At 32.0% G+C, this 23,391-nt stretch overlaps 1 protein-coding gene across 2 annotated transcripts in view; it reads left to right on the plus strand.

Annotated features, from left to right (window-relative positions):
* LOC143253383 (FERM, ARHGEF and pleckstrin domain-containing protein 2-like) overlaps positions 1 to 23,391 on the plus strand; it is a 60,926-nt gene that overhangs the window by 7,784 nt on the left and 29,751 nt on the right. For both annotated transcript variants that reach the window (XM_076507162.1, XM_076507163.1), the window contains exons 3-11: positions 5,654 to 5,758; positions 6,046 to 6,170; positions 8,251 to 8,348; positions 11,947 to 12,070; positions 13,226 to 13,313; positions 13,860 to 14,015; positions 15,258 to 15,418; positions 19,658 to 19,732; positions 21,642 to 21,892. In XM_076507162.1, coding sequence (XP_076363277.1) covers positions 5,654 to 5,758; positions 6,046 to 6,170; positions 8,251 to 8,348; positions 11,947 to 12,070; positions 13,226 to 13,313; positions 13,860 to 14,015; positions 15,258 to 15,418; positions 19,658 to 19,732; positions 21,642 to 21,892 — 1,183 coding nt within the window. The remainder of the gene's footprint in view (positions 1 to 5,653; positions 5,759 to 6,045; positions 6,171 to 8,250; positions 8,349 to 11,946; positions 12,071 to 13,225; positions 13,314 to 13,859; positions 14,016 to 15,257; positions 15,419 to 19,657; positions 19,733 to 21,641; positions 21,893 to 23,391) is intronic.

A 23,391-nucleotide genomic window follows, 5' to 3' on the forward strand; every position in this document is an offset into this window, starting at 1 on the left:
CTTGCAAGTTTTCTATTATAAAGTACTGTTTAAAATAACAACCCAAAGTGTAAAAAATGATAATGTATTTTAATTTCTTTGAATTTGACACAAAACATTTAATCAGATATGCAAATAGTGTTGTTACAATGTCCTAATTTTGGTAAAAATTAAAGGCTGTATAGAATTATTTACTATTAATTTTCAGGTAATGACAGTTTTTGAAATGTGTTTTGTCCATGTCTAAACTGTTACTTGTAATCAAGCCTGTATTGATGCCAACGGGGGTCACTTTCAACATTGTTTATAATTGTCATACATATTGAAACATGTCTGTTAATAAATATACAAGTGCACAGTGACTTTCCGAACACCCTGTATTTATTGTGTTTATCTTGACTTTTGTGTTATATTTATAGGTGTTTTTCTTGACCTCTATTTTATACTTTATAGGTGTTTATCTTGACCTATATGTTATACTTTGTGTTTTCTGTACTTCTGTATGTACTTGTAGGCATTTTTTTTTACCTCTGTGTTATATTTATAGGTGTTTTTCTTGCTCTCATACCTCTAACATGTACACAACAAATGTTTCTTATGTGTATTAAGAACATCAGCAACACTTGTGGATATTCAACATTTGAAAGCCAAGTTGTTAGGGGAATCATGACCTGTTACAGTTAATCAACAAAACTGACATTACCAGCCTGCTAAAGATTTAATGTTTTGTTTATACTGTTCATTTTATATTTTTATATTAAAGCAGTATCACAGTACAGTGAAATTCTTGTCATAAGAAACTAACAATATAGAACATTATTATGCACAGTCATTCAATTCTTTAGCTTAGTTTAAGTACCATAGAATTGTCTTGAACTTTAAAAGGTGCGAGGAAGAAGCTAGATCATATGGGGGCAGGAAATGCAAGTTGTATGTTATTTTTTCTTTGGGCTTGATACATCCAACCAGTAGCTTTATTCACTACAAACTGATTTAACTGTAACTACACTTAATTTTAAACCACTACTATGTAATGAAAAGAAACACGTACTGAAATGTACTAGAGGTGCCTGTATTAGTAGGTTTGTCATGAATGAAAGAGATTTAAAATAACTAATATTCATTGCAGGGCTTGATGGTTATATATGATCTTTAAGTTATTAAACTTTATTGTCCTTAATTATGCACTTTTGCATACTCAAATCTCCAAGTGCCATAGATTTTTATATTGTGGAAAATCATTCTATGGTGAAAATTATGTTCTCAGATATATTTGAGGCCTAATAAACTCACTGTACGTTTAGGATGTTTTAGTGTAAAGGTAGTTTTTTAAAAATTACAATACAGAGAAAATGGCTTAGAAGATGTGTGTGTTGATGTATGTGTTAAATTACTAGTATTTTTTGTAACCACAGTTTTTTTGCATGTGTTTTTTTATTTTTTAAGTGTTTAGCTTCACAACGTGAAAGTTCTGAAGTGCATGTTTTTATGAAGCTTATTATAAACAGCACACAAGTCATTAGTGTGCTAGAGTTTTTTTTGTAAGCTGCAATTACTGTTTGTTGTGCAAAATGCAGTTGTAATGGACAAGTTAATTTAAGCTTTGACAGTGAATAGTGTTAAATATGAACAAAAAGAAAAAGATCTGATAGGGTGATAAAAGTAAAAAGATTTAAATATCATAAAAAAATCCAGATAATTATGTCTTTTTCCAAAAATAAATATTCCTTTATCTTAACTAATAACTGTACATATAATACTCATGATACAGGTTTGAAACAGTTAAAAAAACTCAAGTTAGTTTTAACATTATTGAAGACACAAGAGTTAGCAAACAGAATTATTTTATTATTGATATAAATGTAGAAATCAAAAAGGAGGTCAGAGATACAAAATATGTGGAAGATAAAGATAATTAATGTACATCTGTAATATAAGAAGTATAGATGTGTTCTGTGTCTTCAGAAAGAGTCTAGGATCCACATATTTATTTAAATAACTAGTGTGCCAGATTTAATCTGTAGTCAACTGCATGTTTTTACAAGTACATTAATAAAAGACAACAAATCTTAATTACAGGAATCATAAATGGGCTCTGTGGCCCATGACGTACCACCCTTCATTGTTTGTATGTAGTTGTGAATAGGTTGTTACTGCCAGTAAAGCAAAACAAATTAGGGAATAAGGTATACAGGCTAGTCAAATGAAGAATAAAATGTATTCTCTGAAATAGTCTTTCCAGTGCCCCTGATGATCAACAGTAAATGGTTAGTTTAAGATATTATTATAGTGGGATAAAAAAAATTTTTTTAATCATTTGTGATTTACGTCTACATATGTACTTACTCACACATGAACATGTGTACAAGCTAATATAATCATTTTTATATTTTTTTTCCCTGATAGTAAATTAAGTAAATAATTTATCTGTACAAGAAAGTTCATGTGTATGTTTGGTTGTGTGTTAGATACTGTTTTCACTCAGGGTTTTTTTCTTATTTATCTGAGCATGAATTTCTTCTTTGAATGGTAACTAAAATTGTAATTAAGTTTAACCTTATTAACCTAAAAGCAGTTGTTTTTAAAATAAGTATGATCTTCAAAAGTTTTGGTTTGGTTACATTGAAATGAGTATCCATCATTTTTCATTTGTCATCAGGATGTAATTTTTTGTTTTTTAGTGTGCTTTAATATTGTGTGTACAGATACTTTTAAATGTTTTAAACGTGTTTTCAGAGACAGCTGTTTGACGTATGCATGTAGCTAATTTCTCAAATAATTAAGGTGATTAACAAATGGAATAGAGTTTAACTGAATGTGTATAGTCAGTGAATTAAATTGACCTTGTGTGGGAGAAACAATGGTGATTATGTTTCTAAATTTACTGTCTGTTTACATAAAATGTGGCAAGCTTTTCATATTTATGCAAGTCTGCCATATAGGAAACATTTATGTTTCAAAAGTATATGCTTATAGTTGGGACATGTCTGTGAATTGTCAACATCAGTCTGACTTTGACAAATTGATTTCTTGTGAAATATGAAAATACTTGTGTCCATTGTACAGTTTGCATATTGCATTTTCATAAACTTTTAAAATGCGTATCTACATTTGTTTCAGTATCTCTAGTAGCTACTTATGCTCCTCTACCATAAACTGTGTAGTAAAATGAAGTTAATAACTGGTTTTTGTGTGTAAGTCTTCAAGAAGAATTGGTGGTCAAACCCTGAAGAGAGGAAGCACACACCAAATGTTGGACTAATGCATATAGAAACAAAGTTGTTGCTGATGAACAGTTGATAACTCTGACGTAAATGCTGGATTGCACTCTGTAAGAGGGGTGTGTACTTTGAACCCAACCCATGAATAGAGTTAAAGTAGTACAGTTTGCTGAACCAAGATATGTGTACTGATAAAGTAACAATGAGCAATCAAATGCTTGTAATTTGGTTCCCCATCAACATAGAAATAAAGTAGGAAATTGTTTTTTTTTTACACAAATAGTGAATTTGTAATACCCATCAATGTTGTTCTATGTTCATAACCTTGCTTTCTTCTATAAACTTCTCTGTTGTTAAGTAGATTAGGCTTAATTTAATTTTCGGCTTGTTTCCTTTGTTTAAGAGTCCAATACTAACTGGGTAGTTTTGTTATGATATCCGATAATGTTTTATTATAATGAGTGCAGGATGACAAGTTGTTCATAATTAGGCTGAATTATCAATAACTTCTAAAAATAAAATAAGAATGTAAATTAGAATTCAAAGGTGATATGAAAGTTAGTGAAACTAATTCTATATAACAAACTTACTTAAAAGTAAATAATGTTATAAGTTGGTACACAAGAGAACTAAAATCTATAATGATTAGATTGTATTGATTTATCATTTAGTTACCCTCACAGTAAAACAGTATCATCAGTAAAAACATTTCATGAGTTGTGTCCAACTTAGAATATTGAGTCTCTAAATTCATGTTCTAAGCCAATAGTAAAGTAAAATAACTTTCATAAGTGTAAAATTTAGTAATAATAATATTTTACTTATTACAGACAGTTATTTGAATGAAACTAACTTTAAAAATAGAGAATGTCCATACTGTAGTTTAATAGCATATAATATAAAATTAAACACAAGTTTTTGGATGACTTGAAAAATATTAATGAAACCCTACATCAAAATGTTATATTTGAGCATATGCAGCTTCTACTGTTAATGAGCCTTTCTTTCTGTGAAGTTCTTAAGTCATCTGAGGGAAGTTCCATGGATATTGTAAAGGTTTCTTTATATCTTAAGTGTAATAAAAACTATATAATTCACGGTAAATTTATTTCTTTTAGTTTAAAACATATGTCACTTAAATAAAATGTTAACTCTATTTATGCTTTATATTTTGCTTAAAGTAATCAATCTCTGTTTAGAAAATCTAATAACTAGATTTTCTTAGTTAACTTTTTAACAACACTTAGGTCGTTAAGTTACTTGAGCTGTGATCTGCATAGTTTCTTTAAATACCATGAATTTTAAAAGTTTCTGCTTTACTAGCCCAAATACTCTAATCATTTTCAAAATATTTTTACTTGTCATTATAAACAAAGGACAAGCCACAAGTTAAAGCTCAGTAGTGAAAAACAGAAGAAATAATGTCAATATTTTGAAAGTAAAAATTCAGATATAGGTATTCTTGGATACAGTACTGCTTTATTTAGTTATTCAGTGGTTATGAACTGTTAAATAGGTACTCATGGATACAGTACTGCTTTATTTAGTTATTCAGTGGTTATGAACTGTTAAATAGGTATTCATTGATACAGTACTGCTTCATTTAGTTATTCAGTGGTTATGAACTGTTAAATAGGTATTCATTGATACAGTACTGCTTCATTTAGTTATTCAGTGGTTATGAACTGTTAAATAGGTATTCATGGATACAGTACTGCTTTATTTAGTCATTCAGTGGTTATGAACTGTTAAATAGGTATTCATGGATACAGTACTGCTTTATTTAGTTATTCAGTGGTTATGAACTGTTAAATAAGTACTCATGGATACAGTACTGCTTTATTTAGTTATTAAGTGGTTATGAACTGTTAAATAGGTATTCATGGATACAGTACTGCTTTATTTAGTCATTTAGTGGTTATGAACTGTTAAATAGGTACTCATGGATACAGTACTGCTTTATTTAGTTATTCAGTGGTTATGAACTGTTAAATAGGTATTCATGGATACAGTACTGCTTTATTTAGTCATTTAGTGGTTATGAACTGTTAAATAGGTACTCATGGATACAGTACTGCTTTATTTAGTTATTCAGTGGTTATGAACTGTTAAATAGGTATTCATGGATACAGTACTGCTTTATTTAGTCATTCAGTGGTTATGAACTGTTAAATAGGTACTCATGGATACAGTACTGTTTTATTTAGTTATTCAGTGGTTATGAACTGTTAAATAGGTATTCATGGATACAGTACTGCTTTATTTAGTTATTCAGTGGTTATGAACTGTTAAATTACTTCCAAGTTTTTCCCTTTTTCAGTTGTAAACTTTTTTTTGTTCCAACATATTAACACTGGTATACATTTTGTCTAAGAAAGTCACTCTATATGTTTATGTTAAAATACTTGATAATTTAGGCACATATATAAATTTCTAAGTGTTTTTTATTCCAGTACAAAGCATTAGGAAAGGTGTTGTTTGAACAAGTCTGTAAGATGCTGAGTTTGCTTGAAGTGGATTATTTTGGATTGGAGTATTCAGATGCCTGTGGTGTTAAGGTAATGTTTTTTTATGTTGTGTTCATAATTAAATAATAATCATTTGAAATAATGCATAAAGGGAAATTACTGATTATTACATAAGTTAGTAAAAATGTCTATTTCTACATAGGAGCAATATGGATGTTGCTCCACAAAGGTAAAGAAAGCTAATTTGAAAGTCAGAAAATGTATGCATTTTGTGTGTATTGAAAATGTTACAACAAAATCTGTGCATTACTTGTCTTTATTCTCAGAAATGTAAAAATATTTTTATGTACAGCATAACATTTATGTCTTTCTGTTAGTACTGGCTTGACCATGAAAAACCCATGTGTCGTCAGAAAGGCTTGTCACTGATAAATCCTACAATGCATTTTTGTGTGAAGTTCTACACACCAGATCCTGCTCAATTAGAGGAAGAATTCACTAGGTAAGTGAGGAGTTTTTTTGTCTCCACTTTTTTTGCACAAGTGTGGTCCCCTGCTAGGACAGTGGTAAGTCTTTGGATTTACAATGTTAAAATCAGGGGTTCAGTTCCTCTTGGTGGACACAGTAGATAGCCCAATGTGACTTTGCTATAAGAAAAATGCATACACAAGTGTGTGATTGATAATAGGCTGTGATAGCAGTATGAAGAAAGAAAATTGTTTAATAGCCATTTGTAATTTTGTGCATGTATGAAAACTCAAGTTGTAATTGTGCTTTAATCATATTGCCACAGGTCAAAGGCCATGTCATCACATTTATTGACTTCTATTAAAAATTTTATTCAGCTACTATTTTATATCATTAAGTATCAAATTGTAGATTATAATTCAAAGTTTAGTATTATGTGTTAGCTAATTTTTTAATTTAAAAGTAAATAGTAAAAGAATGCATCTGAATATCAATGGTATGTTGAATGCAGCATTGTTTCAAATTATATGCTTGTAATATCCAAATACAAAGTCTATAATTTTGTATGAATTAGGAACCCAAATTATTTATATTGACAAGTTATAATGTCAAATAAAAACCTTCTGTCTTTTTTATTTGCTGCGATAGTGCTTCATGTACTGAATCAAGCATATAGTGGTCACACCCACCTCTTTCCATTTTTCAAGACACTTGGTAACATAAACCTACTTCTTTTTATGACATGTGAACAATCAATAAAAACCTCAGCAAGTCCCCACATGGTTTTCTGAGCCTTTTAAAATTATTTGCATGGGAAATTCTTTTTTTTTTGCTCTGGTTTTAAAGAGGATGAGTTGATACATTAGTGAGCTCAAAATTTCATATTTTTTGGACCCAAATATGGCTCAGTTACTAAGTTTGATAAATTATAGTGGAATTCTGTGGTATTGATATAATAATTTATGATTCTTGGTTATTTGAAATGTATATAAAAAAAACCTTTAAAAATTATTTCATTTCACATACTTACTTCAGGTTTAGGAACCTACAGCAAGCAGAAAATGAGCACAAAGGTCATAACTAGAAGATATAGTAGTTTGCTGTTTCTTTATTTACTGTTCTATGTTTTAAGAAAAATAAATTTAAGAACTTTTGTGGAAGTAGTGGTAATGTATATAGATATATATAATGTATCATAACCAAAATGTGGCTGTATTTTAAAAATACTAGTCTACAAACCATTGCCAAGACAGATGACTTTGTAAAGATGAGTTCTATATTCTAGGATATAATAACATGAGTGCACATGCACCAGATCATTATAACTTCTGTAATATCAGCCAGGACTTGAACTAGTAAAAAAACCAGACTTGGTATTTTCATACAAAAAATATTTCAGAAAAGTACTTCATTGAAAAATATGATTTTTTGTGTACATAAAGAACTTGTAATGTCTACAAAAATATTTACCAATTTTTATGAAGATATACACACATCATTAAAAGTTATGGTATAAGTTCTTAACATGTGTATAAGAACTTGTACTTTTTACTGAGCTCGTTCCAAGAGGATTAATAAGGTTATTAAGTAATGAAAAATTAAAACAAAATGGGCATGTATTTATATATATTCTACATTTGTACTAATGCCTATAAGCAGAAATTTAAGAAAATGTAATTAGTTATAATGATTCCTCAGTTGATATTCTAGTTCTGATCAAAAGTTAATGTTAATAACAAATGTCTTAAAGTAACAAATTGTATTGGATATGAGTTTTGTAGAAAATTATACAAGAAAAATAACAAATATTACGAGCATGTAAAATGCCTTAAGTTATGAATAACTCAGGTTCTTAATGGTGAATAATGAAGAAATAAATGAATTTATCAATTTTGTGATATCCATGCTATGCCTAAAAAATGTTAACATTGTACATAGTTGTGATGTTAAGGACACATCAAAGAGTTCCATAATTTAAAAATTGTGATGAAGAAAGTGCTTTTGGGACAAAATGTGTTCTTTAGCACCTTACTTTGAAGTAGTCATGTTAGACAGCTGTTTATGTTTCTAATCAGTCTTCTCAAATAATATGAGTAAAATTAACTGTCATTTAGGTATTTGTTTAGTCTACAAATAAAACAAGATCTAGCCCAAGGAATTCTTCTGTGTAATGACAATACTGCTGCTCTCATGGCCTCCTACATTGTCCAAGGTAGGTCTCAGCTAAATTTCTAATACTGAACTATGATATTGTTTAATCAGTGACTAATAAAACTATCTTGAACTAATCCTTAGTTATTAAACTATTTTGTCTTTTTTTCTATTTATTAACAGCAGTAAAACAAAGGATTTTCTTATTATGCAAAGTAGCATTACAGACACGTGATTTTAATGTATGGGTTGTCTAAATCTTTGTTTGTCTAACCAGCATGTATAAAAAGTGAAACTGAAATGTGTGATATTTATGTAAAAATTCCAAGTAGTGTTAGAAATGATACAGTAACAGTAGTATCTAAGATCAAACTTTTTGTTACAAAAAAGATATTTTGTACTGAAGAAGAATATCATTTGGAGCCCATCTTTTGAACAGAAGCTAATGTATGATTTGTTGATTTTTTCACCACACATTAATGTTTCAAGTGAGAATGAAAGATGGTTTTTAACTTTACTCTTGTTTATGCTATAAGGATATTTCCAAAAGCCTTGTAAGACTGTTTATTAGAGATAAATTTTACATCCCAATTTTTTATTTTACATTCTAGACCCATCTAAAAGGGGTTAAAAAGGTTATGATAAGTTAATGTGCTACATATTTTTTTCATAATCTACCACAATCTCAGTAAGATTTCATTGAAGAGAATTTGTAGGTTATAACATTATTAATGTGTTTTGTTTGTTTTCCAAATGTGTATGATAATATCTGAAAATAGGGTGAGGATAAAACAATTAGCAGTGTGGTATAAAGTGGTTGAATTATGTTTTATAATGATGTTTTAAAAGCAAACTGAAGAAAAAATGTAGATATTTGTATATAAGTTGTAATATTTTAATGCTTTTGGAGGTAAATAAATGTACTAATAAGTTGTCGTCACAAAGAAATGAACTTTCTCAAGTTTTTATTGTATCTTGATGAAACAAAATTAAGTACAGCACTTAACTGAGTACAGCATTTATGTGTAACTGTATGATATTCTAAAAAGTATAAACAAAAATATAGATCAAACAGGTCTTTCTTCACAAATTAAATTAAGTTTTTCAACTAACAATTGACAGTAAGATAGTTTTGGTCATTTGTTTAATTTTACTTGACAATCTTATTCTGCAATGTGTTAGTAATGTCTATGTAGAAAGTAAGAATCATTCGTATTATTCAAGACTTCATCAAGTATGTATGGAAATTAGATAGTTTTGTAATAAGAAAGTCTTTTTATGTTTATACATTTCTGAAAGAAATCTATTTAAATCTTTCAAAACACAACTGAATTTTCATGTTAATGTTTCAATATTCCAGCATGAAGTACCACAACAAAATTCATAAAACATGCCTCATTTTAGTAATTAAAATTTAGGGTTTTAAATTGAGTAGATTACAGTTAGTGGTTTCAATATTTACCATACTGTTTAGGCTAAATAAAGGAAAGTTTATTTTAAAACCCATTCGTGCATTGCTGGTTGATGTTTCCTGTGTATCAGGTTAGTTTTATGTGTCTTCTCTGTAGTTCATTTGTTTTAACATATTTGACATATACTTTGAATTATAAAATTAACTAAACAAAATTAATTAAATAAGAAAATAACAAACGAAAAATTCTGTAATTTACATGTGCTGCTAGTTTCTGCGATGTGGTTACAGAACTTAAGCCTTCTTGATCAAGTATGGATGACCACTTGTTGCCATTATACCATGAATTGTTGCATGTAGACTGTTTAGCTTCATGTTTACATGTGACCATTAGTTTCATCATGATACATTTTACAGTTTTTAAATTTTTTTAAAATGCCTGTAAATATTTTGAAGATTATTAATCACACATAAGTCGAAAATGATGTCAACAGTGAGGGTACTGAACTCGTGAAACAATGCATTCTAATCTTTCTAGGCTACTCTCAATATCGAATTGGAAGATAAAATTAATAACGTTGTATTTATTCAGAAATGAGTAAAAATATGATTTTATTAAAAACAAGATATGAAAACCAGTTTTAATGTGTTGACTTCTTAAAGAAAACTTAAAGTGCACTTGAAAAAATTTATTTTTCATAAAATTCATTTTAGATGATTTATTGTATTAATTGTGCATAAGTTTTTATTAGCATTTTTCAGGAGAATTTGTTCCAGTATTTGAGTTTATTTTGTAAATACAGTAAAACCTATCTAAGGCAGAACTACATGGGACCGACGAAAACTTCCGGCTTAAGCAGGTTTTCCAGCTTAGACACAGTGAACATGTATTTCCTTAATTTTTTAGTGAAACATTATACTTGCTTGACTCAAGGGAAGCAAGACATTTGGGAATAAAGTTATTATACTGTTTATGCTATATTTATTAGAATAAAAACAAAAATAGACATTCAAAATGTACTTAAGTACACAAAATCTTAATCATATTTATTTGAAGAAAGTGTCCAATTTCAACTGTTTCATTTTTTTAATGGGCTTTCTGATGTGGTTAAAAGAGAATGCCAGTTCTACAGTCTTTTCATAAAGTTCATTTTACCCCCTTCGTTTTTGCATACAGTTTAATAGCATTAATATAACTTAACCCTTGCGATGAAGTAGGAATTTCTATGTCCTCACTATCTTTTCCACTTTGTTCATCTCTGAATCTCTCACACTGTTACCATCTTGTGATTCTATTATAGATTTTAAATCAGTTTCATCAGTTTCTGTTAAAACATTCTTGTCAATGTTTACAAAATTTTCTGCATTCACAGAATCATCTGCATCAATCTTCTCAGAGTTTGGATTTCACTAGAATCATCATAACAGACAGCTTTTCCACAATCTCCAGTATTATCAAGAATAAATCCACAGTTTTTAAAGCACTTTATTGTACATTCATCGTTTATGCATTCGGTTGAATGACTTAAAAATGCAATTGCATCTAACACATCAGTTTTCATGATCATTTTAAATACTATCTTACAGTTGTCCACGTTTGCAATAATATGCTGAAGCATCAGTTTTCTGTATTTCAGTTTTATACACTATAATTCCATTATCTAGTAGCTGTAGAACTGATCTTGTACATGGAGGTAGTAAGACCAAACAAACATAAGAAAGTTGAACTTCTGGGTGACAAGTTGCATTATCTAGGAGAAGTAGAATATTCCTGTTTTGTTGTTTCATTCTTTTGTTTAATTTAATTGCAAAAATAATAACAGCAGAAAAAGAACAGAATATTAACTAATATTTACTATAACAAAATATCCGAGAATTTATTAATATTTTAAGAAATTATTAATTAAATAAGAAATTAATATTTAATGAAAAACATTTTTCTGCCTTACTCAGGTTCTGATCCTACTTGTTGATAGATGAGCTAGGTGAAAGATAGTTTTCCATCTGCATTATACAGGTTCTGCGATATATGGGGCCTTTTATAAGAGAAATCTTAAGATAATGCTGCAAAATTTTGATATTTGCAGCTCAGACAAGTTTTACTGTTTTTTGTTTGTAGTAAGGGTATTATTTATTCAGTTGCACATTTTTTACTTGTGTAAATAAATTGCAAGTAAATCTTTCATTATTGCTGAAAGTTTAGAAAATATTATTGAAACCATGTAAACTATCTTGTTTGACTTTATAGCTGAAAGTGGTGATTATGTCCCTGATGACTACCCTGATCACACATATCTGTCAACATTCAAGTTCGTACCACATCAAGAAGCTGAATTTGAAAAGAAGATCATGGAAAACCACAAGAAACACATGTAAGGATACACATGATATTTTCACTGCTTAGCTTCTGGTTGAAAGAATGGATTAGGCCCATCGTGGCCAGGTGGTTACAGTGCTCGACTTGCAATCTGAGGGTTGCAGGTTCGAATCTCTGTCACACCAAACATGCTTGTGTTTTCAGCCATGGGAGCATTATAATGTAACAGCCAATCCTACTATTCATTCGTAAAAGAGTAGCTCAAGAGCTCGAAGTGGGTGATGATGACTAGCTGCTTACCCTCTAGTCTTACACTGCTAAATTAGGGATGGCTATTGCAGATAATTCTCATGTAGCTTTGCATGAAATTCAAACCAAATGAACAAGAATGGAGTAAGGCATCACATACTTCATAGAATTTAAAAGTTATGCAGAAATGTAATGAAAATGCTCTAATGTTAATACTTTAAACATTAAATTACACGCCTTGTTGTCCATCATAGTGGTACAAAATCTAACCTGTTAGTTTTACTGTGTTTTTTTATAAATAAAAATACTAATCTTACAGAGAAAGAGAGATACTATACATTAACATTGTACATTAAATTTAAAGCTTATATTGATCCTAATATCTTATCATATTGTCATAAGTAGTTTCTGTGATGTGTATTCACTCGGAGTGGAATGTTTTCTTTAGGGGAGATAGAGACCCTAACAATTAATAATGTAATGAAACTGGTGGTGGACATGGCACGGATGGCCCATGACATACAACTTTTTGTTTAATAACTGAAAAACAAGAAAACATACAAATGTGCTTATATTACACAGTCATGTTATCAAGTATATATAGTGTCAAAATAGATATAAATTATTATTTTTATTCTTGCTTTTATGTTAAAATCTTCTCTAGAAGATAGATATTTAATAACTATTATGTCTGTCCTCTACTTAGTGAACCAATTCTGACACCATATTTTAATACCTTGTTACAAAAATAGTTAGATGTTTAGGTAAATAGAGCATGTATGTTCTCCACATTTTTATATCTTTTGAAAGTAAAACTAATTAAAATATTGCTTAACTTTTGTTTTTATTTTGGTAATTCTAAAAATATCTTATATTTAAAGCATTTATAATAAATAATTTTATTTGTGTGTAGAAGATGAATATTTCATAAAAATGGTTAATAAACATTTGTGTCTTGTAGAGGACAAACCCCTTCTGAAGCTGATCTTAATCTCTTAGAGACTGCTCGAAGATGTGAGTTATACGGAATCAAAATGAACCCTGCTAAGGTACAGGTTTATCCCTGGATTTCAACTTATCAAATATATTAGCAATTTGAAAAGAGTATTCACCATATGTTTTATCTTTCTTTTATTATGAGCTGTTTTAACAAAAACTTAAATTCACTAATTATATAAAGTCGTGGTTTTTGTCCTGTGGTCTTATGACCCCTAGAAGTCCATGAGTCTTCTGGGGGAGTGGGGTGGGATGTTTCACAGTGATAAAGATTGATTTTAATACTACTTAAAAAAAAAAGAGCAATTATTCTGGGATGAAAGAAAAATAATGATTCATTTGAAAATTTCATTAACTTGCATATTTTTGTAAAAGCTACTTTTATACTCTCTATTACTTCCAAGAGGCCATCTTTGGTTCATAAAGGAGGCCATTAGGATAAACTGTTGAGAACCACTGTTCTAAAGACACCTAACAGTTCTGTAAAGTTAATTATCATTCAGGCTTTAAAACAAAAATCACATTTCCAGTTTTTGTTTGTGCCATCTTGAATGTTTTTGTAGTTTTAGATATAAAAGAGTTTATATTTTGTTTATCAGGATCAGGAAGGAGTTCCTTTAAACTTGGCTGTGGCACACATGGGAATTGTAGTCTTCCAAAATATCACAAAAATAAACACTTTCTCATGGGCCAAAATACGAAAGTTGAGTTTCAGGAGGAAAAAATTTCTAATTAAGCTTCATCCTGAAGGCTATGTAAGTATGATCTTGTTGACAGTTTCTTTGACACATAAACATGATCTGTGGTTAAAGTGTAAACATGTAAGTCTCTCTGTTGGTTACTGTTTGTGTTCAACATGTTTCTTTTTCACATACATTTCCAAAGTTATTAGTAGAAGTAACTGTATAGTACCAAAGACTTAAAGCAAGCAAGATAGTCAAATTTATATGGAATTTGCTTGTGGAAAAAGGTTTATTTTGATTGTTGGTGTAATTCTGATAAATAAATAAACAAAAAATTCAGAGACATTTCTTTTGGCCCAAAATCAAGCAAGATGTTTCTCACTTTTTAAAACTTGTCATTCATGTCAGTTATCTTGAAAACTTAAGAAAATTTCTCTTACTCCTTTACAACCTATCCTAATGTTCTATAAGTTTGCTTCTAGCAAACAGAACATCACCAGGTAAACCAGATTCCTCATGTTCATCACTGTCACTTATCAAAGAATTGTCAGTAGGATAGTCATTCACAAGATCCATCTTGTATTTAGCATTTTAGTTATCCAGTCCCACCACCATTGAAGATTAACAGAGGTTTTGTTTCACTCCTGCATGTGTGTTTGTCAGCAATATTTCTTGAAAATGGTTGAATGGATGTGGATAAAAGTTGGTATACATCTAGGCTATGGCCCAATTTAGAAGTGCTTAGTTATTGGAGGGTTCAGATTAAAGGTCATAATAACAACAAAGTCACAAAAGTTAGAAAAATCTTAGATCTGTTAAGATTGGGACAGATCTTTCATGCTATTTTTATCAGATTTTGATAAAATCTGTTGGAGGTATGCAGAATATTATTCCTCATTGTTCTGCCAAAAATGATCTATGTATATTGGTAATGACAGACATTTTTGTATTTTTTGAGAAGCATATTAATTAATGCTGCTTGCCAAAAATATGCATTCTACTGAGTGCACCTCTAGATTTATGTAACTAATAACAACAAAGCATGAAAACTGAAATGTAATTAAATCATATATATTTAAATTGTTTGCCACACAAAGTAATTAAAGGGTAATTTGAATTTGTAATATTTTAGCTATGTTTCAAGGCCAAAATCATCATTGTATTAGATACTTTCAATTATCCCTCAGTTAATCTTTATGCAATACAATTATATCAATATAACCATTGATTCTAAGTTGAAATTGTAGCTTTCTTAAAGTCTCTAGTCTTGTTTCTGTAATTAAAGAAATGATTTTTTTTTGTTTTATGTTTTAGGGGTATTACAAGGACACTGTTGAGTTTTACTTTGAAGGAAGAAATGCATGCAAAAATTTTTGGAAGAAGTGTCTGGAAAATCATGGTTTTTTCAGGTGTACTGAGGTCCACAAAATTCCACGCCAACGAACAAGGATTTTTAGCAGTGGTTCTTCTTTCAGGTTAGCTTACAACTAGAAATAACTGTTCATTCTTAGACTATAAGAGTGGTATGATGTTAAACACACAGTCCAGCTGTAGGTGTGTGGAGTTAATAGTCGCATAGCGGGGTGACAGTGGTAATGGGTGTCACTACATGGGGTCAACTCTGGAATCGAACTGGAGCTTCATAGGCACAGTACATACCCCTATAACTGACCCATAATAACTCCCTTTGTATGTTCCTGTTTGACATAGCATGTTGTACTTACATCTTTAAATATCAGTTTTGCATTTCTTGTTTAAAAAATAAAATTATATATATTGTATTTTAGATCAAGAAATAAATTTAAAATTTAGGACAAGTTTGAGCTTTATGACTTCTTACATCAGACTCCAATAGATGGCAATGTTGTTTATCTGCTCATGTGGTGACTCCTAGTGGTAATGACACAAATATGAAATAACAACTTTCTGCCATTTCCTTCAATATTAGATGTGGAGGTCTGTTCAAGGTTAAGGCACTTGACTCATAATACAAGGGTTACAGGTTCGAATCCCATTATTCATTGGTGAAAGAGTAGCACAAGAGTTGGCAGTGGGTGGTGATGACTAGCTTCATTCCCTCTAGTCTTACACTGCTAAATTAGGGACAGTTAACACAGATAGCCCTTGTGTAGCTTCATGCGAAATTCAAACCAAACCAATTAGACGTGGAAGTGACAAGAAGTGGCCATCACATGATGTGTAGTTGCCAGTTTCAGTGACTGGTGTTCATTAATTAAGGAATCCCCCTTGGTGTGGATTACTGTACAAGGTGAGGGGACCTCCCAGGGAAGGTTATGTTCTGTCAATTTACCTCCTCTGGGATCTAAACATCCATGTGTTTGCTGTGCATTGTGACCTGTGAAGGGGAGGAGAGGATCCTGATGGTTGAGGGTCCAACCCTAACACACCTCTTTGGCCTTGAATTCCTGTAGATGGGCAGCCTTGGGGAGGCTCCCTTGGGTCAATTGGCTGGTTTACTTGGCTATGGCCAACCAAGTACCATTGTTGGATGCTCTCAACAGGTTTTGTGGACATTGTATCTGATGCTGGTGTTTGGGTATAGTGCTCACAAAACCTTAGCGTTATTGCAGTGTCCTTGTTTGGCATTGTAGTGCATCCCCTCATAGGGCTTCATGGTGAGTGGGGTCAGTGGGCACTGAAATATTCCTTTTTTTTATACATCCTCCAAATAAAATAGTGAAAAAACAGTGCATAGCTAAATGGCCATGTCTTGATTCTGAGCAGCAATCTTCAATATATGTAACACCTGTACCTCATTTTCATACACTACATTCACTTTCAGACAAACCTTTAAAGCAAATGTCTCCCTCTTTCATTCAGAAAGGACTAGAGGGACATGCTGGCTCTCCAGAGTCACTAAAGAAGCTTCGATCCGGTAACATATTGGTGGAAACATCCACATCTTAACATAGTGAAATCCTCTTGCATTCAAAGGCAATTGGGGATATACCTATTGAGGTTACACCTCATTCTACTTTGAATTAAATTGTGAGGAGTTATTGTTGAGAGGGATTTGAAGAACATCTCAGAGTCAGAGATTCTCGCTGGCTTTTCCATCCAGTGAGTTTCTTCAGTGAGGTGAATCTTCACTCACAAAGATAAAATACGATGCCGACCAGTATCCTCATTCTGACATTTACATCATCACATCCACCTGCCACCAACAAGGCAGGTTATCTTAATTGCAGGGTAGGGTCATACATTCCAAACCTTCTTAGATGTTTCCAATGTCAATGGTTTGGTCACTTGAAGACGTCATGTCGTGGTTCCTTGACGTGTGCTCATTGTGGTGGCAAGGACCACGATGCCTATGAATGTGAAATGGACCCTCATTGCATCAATTGCAATGGCTCTCACCCGTCCAACTTTCGTTCTTGCCCTAAATGGTTGGAAGAAAAAGAGGTGTAGCATTCAAAACATTACTTACCCTGAGGCTCAAAATTTGCTGTCCACCACTTCATCTCGGACATATGCTGCTGCACTTCCTTCCACTACTACAGTGAGAGTGCAGAGAGAACTCTCTGTGCCTCCAAAAGAATCATTCTCAAAACAAATGAAAATTCTTTTGACCTCCATGGTTAAAACAGTTGATGAATCAACTTCATCACCCATCTCTGTCCATCACATGCAATCCAGCAAATCATGGTTCCATGTGTGAGCATTTCCTCGGATACACCTTTTCTCCCACATCAAGATGCAAAACGATCATTCGTTCATGTCCTTAGTCACTGGAATCCTCTTCCAACAGCAAAGACCTGCCCAATCGACTCAGGGCAGGATTCATGGAGGTTGATAGACCCATCTTGAATAAAGACAGTAAAGAAAAAAGATGTGGTTGTAAACAGAAGGGTTCTCCACCCAGTTTGCCTACACATAAATAAAAATGGCCACTTTGATGCAATGGAACTATTGAGGTTTACATTCTAATCTGGATGACCTCAAAACACTGATTGGTTCCTACCATCCTGTATGTCTTTCCGTACAGGAAACATTTCTGAAACCTGCTGATACAGTTACCTTTCAGCAGTTTTCTTTGTACAGAAGGGACAGGCATGGAGGAGTGGCACTGTTGGTTGATCGGCACGTGCTCACCCTGTCTTTACCACTTGACATGTCCTTCGAGGCCATAGCTATCTGTGTTTCCTTGGATCGTACCATCACTGTTCTCTCTACCTGTCACCTGGAGAGACATATGATCAATCAGGCATTGATGCTCTCATTGAACAGCTGCCATCTCCCTTTTTAATCCTGGGGGACTTTAATGGACATCATCCCCTCTGGGTAAGTGCTAATATTGATAGGAGGGGTTGATCCATAGAGTGTATATTCTCTGATTACAATCTCTCTCTTTTTATTAGCAGTTCTTCTACTTATTTTCATGTACCTAGTCAGTCCTCTACTGCTATTGATTTCTCAATTTGTTCCCTTTTACTACTCTTTCATTTTTCATGGAAGGTTGACAATGATCCAGATCCTATAAGTTTGAGAGAGATTGGCTGTGGTTGATGCCACCCGACCTGCATGCTCTGGTGGAAGCTGGATCAAACAAACTGTATTGCTAAAACCTTGACACGTTTTCCATGATGTCCTTATCCATGATGGAATCCTGCCTGCCATATAACATGGAAGGCTCAAAAACTGGCCTCGGACACTTTTCGTAGGTATCCCACACTCTCGCACTGCATCACTTTTCAGCATGCCCGTGCATGTGCTCGGTAGGTAAGATGTCAAAGTCACAAGGAATCTTGGATCAAGTTCACAACCAGCATATCTTCTACCACCAGATCCAAAGTGATATGGGACAAGATCCAAAAGGTCAGTGGGCTGCATAATTCTGTCCCTCTCTCGATCTTGCTCTCTGATGGCCAAGAAGTAGCTGATACCTGGAGCATCGCCGATACTCTAGGTGAAAGTTTTTGCCAGGTATCTAGCACTTCTGCTTCTTCCTCCACCTTCTTGGCCATCAAGACTCGGGCAGAGCGATCACGTCTTTACTTTCAAGCTGATTGTCTCTATGACAATAATCATTCCTTTACATTGGTAGAACTCAAAGTGGCCCTTCATAGGTTTGGCAGTAAATGTACTGCCATCATCAGTTTTGTTTTGATTTCAGATGTATTATATAGGATGATTTGCTCGTACTTTTTTGTACAAGTGCTACTGTGTCCTAAGAAGTAATTATACATGCTATAATTTTTCCTATCTTGCTGTATTTCAGGGCTAAAAGACTTACCTTTTTTCTTGTAACAGATTGGTGACTGAGGTCACACAGCGATTTAGTAATTTTATTGTTTGTGTATGAAAATGACTTCAAGTAGTCAAACTAGGCTTCTATTATTTCAACATAGATTTTATTGAGTACAGAATATTGGGAAGTCTAACAAATGGTTAATAAATAAAAGGATCAAATGGATTTGTCTTGTTAGGCCTGTACACAGGGTCACAAGAAAACTCAGTTTCACTACTTCTTTATAACACATTTAGTCCAAGTATTATCTGTTTTACTGTGTAAACGTGCTAGGATTTTGCCCACAAATTAGTTATTAAAACTAAGAGTATTAGATGCATTTGATTTCAGTAGCTACTTGTTAATATTCTTAAACACAGTAATTTTTTCCTTTTGTTATTCACAATATTTTAAGATGATGATAATCTGTATAAGACTAATAGAAATTATTCAAATATCTTTTCAGATATAGTGGGCGCACCCAAAAACAAATATCTGAATATGTCAGAGAAAACTTTGTGAAGAGGCAACCCTTTCAGAGGTAAAAAACATGATAGGGGAGTATATTCTCTAGATTTAATATCCTTTTAATGTATTCTGTATTATATCAATATAATAACCTGGTATATACAGTCATGTAGAAAAGTTTAGGACACCCTATGAAAGCCTGTGTATTTTTGTAACATTTTTGGATATATAGATATTTAATCTCAATGTTAACAATACTGAGAGATTATAGGAATATAACTAAACAATTAAAACTGAAGAAAAGACTTTTAAAAATCTTCTGTAAATGTTATTCTACAAAAATGCATATTCTAACTGAGGAAAAAGTTAGGACACCCCCACATTTATTCCCACTTAAAATGGCTCAAATCATACACAGGTGTATTACACCAGATGCACATGATTAGAAGATCATTACTCAGCATTTTGAATGAGGCTTGCCCAATTTAAACCTCAGACATTTAGTTTGGTGTGCTCCTGACTGTTGAAGTGAGAGTGAGCACCATGGTGAGAGCAAAAGAGCTGTCTGAGGCCTTCAGAAAGACAACTGTAGCAGCTTATTATGAGTCTGGTAAGGGATTTAAAAAAGATCCCAAAAGATTTTGAAATCAGCCATTCCACTGTTCGGAAAATGGTCAACAAGTTGAGGACTTTCAAAACAACTGTCAACATGCCCACGTCTGGTTGTCCAAGCAAGTTCACCCTGACTGTATATACATGTATATACATTTCATAAGAGTAATATAAAATAGCATTGTGGAAGGTATCTTAAGTGACTAGTTGTCATAAAGTTAATTGTTCTAGTTTTGAATTTTTGAAAATGCATCATTTCTGAAATCTCTACATTTTTCCACTTTATTTATCAATGATAGCAAATACATACTTTAGAATTCCAGCTAAGGTAACAGTATATTAACTAACTTAGATTTAGTGTGGAATATCACATTTATGTTCTATCTGTATATTGTGCTGGATTTAGTGGTACTTCTGAGGGCTTATGATGCTAAAACAAGGTTTTGATACCTGCAGTTGGCAGAGCACAGATGGGCCATTGTGTAGCATTTTGCTGAACGACAAACAAACATTGTGTGGGTAATATTTAACAATTATCCATGATTAAGGTTTAATGATTACAATTCTAAGCATAGTACTGTAACTTACTTACTTATTTGCATGAAATTAACTTCTTCTATTTTTGTGGTATGCATGTTTTTGTGAACAATGGGTCCAGTGAAATAAAAAGTTTTTATGAGTGACAATGATAAATGGCACTTAAACAGATATATACAAGCAAATATTATTTTTTAACACATTAATAAAACACAATACTATGTAAATGACCTTAACAAGTCATTCAAAACAAATAAATCTTTACATATAACAGTCAGTGGTAACATACAAATAACAATCATTGGAAGCCTGCTTCCATAAAACCTGATTGAATCGGTATTGAAACACAATACTATGTAAATGACCTTAACAAGTCATTCAAAACAAATAAATCTTTACATATAACAGTCAGTGGTAACATACAAATAACAATCATTGGAAGCCTGCTTCCATAAAACCTGATTGAATCGGTTCACGTCGTTCACTACTTATCCTATGATTTTACGAAGCCAATGCACATAAATTGGTTTCAAAATGGTCATCTGTGTGTCAGTAGCCATGTGCTGGTTCTCTGTACATGGGCCATCTCCCAACAAATTTATATAATGAAAAAATGATACATATTCAAGTTAAAACTCATGGAACAAGTTTCAGTATCAAACTGTGAAATATAATTCCTGAGAAAATTAAGTAAACTACATACTTTTATATTCATCTCTTTATTGTACACCAACTTTTATTCTCTGCTAGCTGAAACAAAGCCCTTATAAAGTTTCATTCTTCATTGGCTTGTAGTTTTCAGTATCACAACATATAATCTTGCTTTTTACCAGGTCTACTAGTTTTCGATTAACCAGGTCAATGTATAGCAACACAAGCTCAGTTGGAACTTCTCTCTCTGCTCATCCTCTTTTGCCAGTCAGTGACAGCATGTTAAATGAATTTCCAAAAGAAGAGGTAACACCAACAAAACCAGTATATCTCTCCCAGCCGTTGTCTTCGTACGTCAACCATGAAGACTGTGAACCAGTTGTAACTAATGGGGCTTTGTATGGAGAAGTGGATGTGAAAGCCAGTCAAACAGGTGTGAAAATTTACCGTTTCTTGTGTTCTTCGTGGCCCATTAACTCCCACTGAATGATACTTATAAATGAAACTTTAAACATAACTTTGTGATAAATTTAAACTAATTTCAAAAATAAATATTTTAAGGTTCAAGCCCTTCCTCCACCCTTGGTTCTGTGGTTTATTGTTTGCAAACAAAGATATTGTTTTGCAATAGCAAAAAGTAAAATTTGCCTGGAACAGTCAAGCATTTAAGCTTGATATTAAAATAAATTTGAACCATCTTGGAATCTTTTGCTTTTGAACTTCTAAAAGAAATTTTGAGAAAACTTGACATTCCTAACCTGTTCTATTAGTTCTGGCAAAACTATTCTAATATTTTGTAATAAACAAAATTGTTACTGAAAATTTATCTTAAATCATAATATAAATTACAGTTTTTGGTGACTAAAGTAGATCTTGTTTGTCACTGCAAAACTCCTTGAACAATTATATACTTGTAATAAGATGGAAAAAAGAATCTCTTTAGTTTGTGAATGCTTCTTGATAGATCTGATAGGTATGAAAGCTTTGCATCTATTTTAAGACAGGTTTAAAAACCATTTATTGCTCACTGAGATTGTATCAAACTAAAGGCAAGAAATTGTATAAAGCATTTTAGTTAATACTTGGAAGGGTATTCAGAAGTATAGGTGCTGAGGGCAGTACATTTACTGTCTTATGATTTCCTGTTTTTCAAGATTTTATTTTTAAATTCATACATTTTCCCCAGTTTTTAGCTAATTTTTTATTAACAAGTTAACATTTAACAAACATTATAACTAAAGTTTGTATTGAAAATAGCTGTATTCAGTGTTCCAGAATTACAGTACATATTTATTAAAGGCTCATCCACAATACATATGAGAGAATAATCTAGAAGCACTGTAATCAAGTTGAATATCCACATCAACAGCAAGTGGGATTAATTTGAGAACTTTTTGTAACATTATAATGTGTGTATTCACTCACTCATATATAACTTACAGGAAAGTGACCAATCAAAATAACCTGGACTATAATAATAAAGATGGTGGTTATATAACACTTAATGACAACATTGTAATAATATTAATGTTCCATTTTAAAATACTTTAAAATGTTAATAAACAAAACGGATTGAAGAAGGCATTTGTACAGAAACAAGAGATTGCAATAGTTTGTATACATATAGCAATTAAGTTGTTTTAGTTCATTGAAAATATTAGATCAGCTACTAATATTCTAAGATCAGTGTAGTTATTGGAATATGACCTGCTTTGTAGTGGGACAGTCTGTCTCTAGTATGTTCAGCATGAAACATTTCCACGTAAACAGAGGGAGTAACTATGATTCTCTTAAGGTAGCCAAATGCCTCGTCACCTAATTAGTGCTGTGCATGAATGGATTAACGAGATTCGCACTGTTCCTATATAATATCTAGCAAAACCACAGCCAAGGGAACGAGCTTGGAGAAATGTATTTTTTTCTAATTTACAT

Source organism: Tachypleus tridentatus, chromosome 6, assembly GCF_004210375.1.
Source record: "Tachypleus tridentatus isolate NWPU-2018 chromosome 6, ASM421037v1, whole genome shotgun sequence".
Classification (NCBI taxonomy): domain Eukaryota; kingdom Metazoa; phylum Arthropoda; class Merostomata; order Xiphosura; family Limulidae; genus Tachypleus; species Tachypleus tridentatus.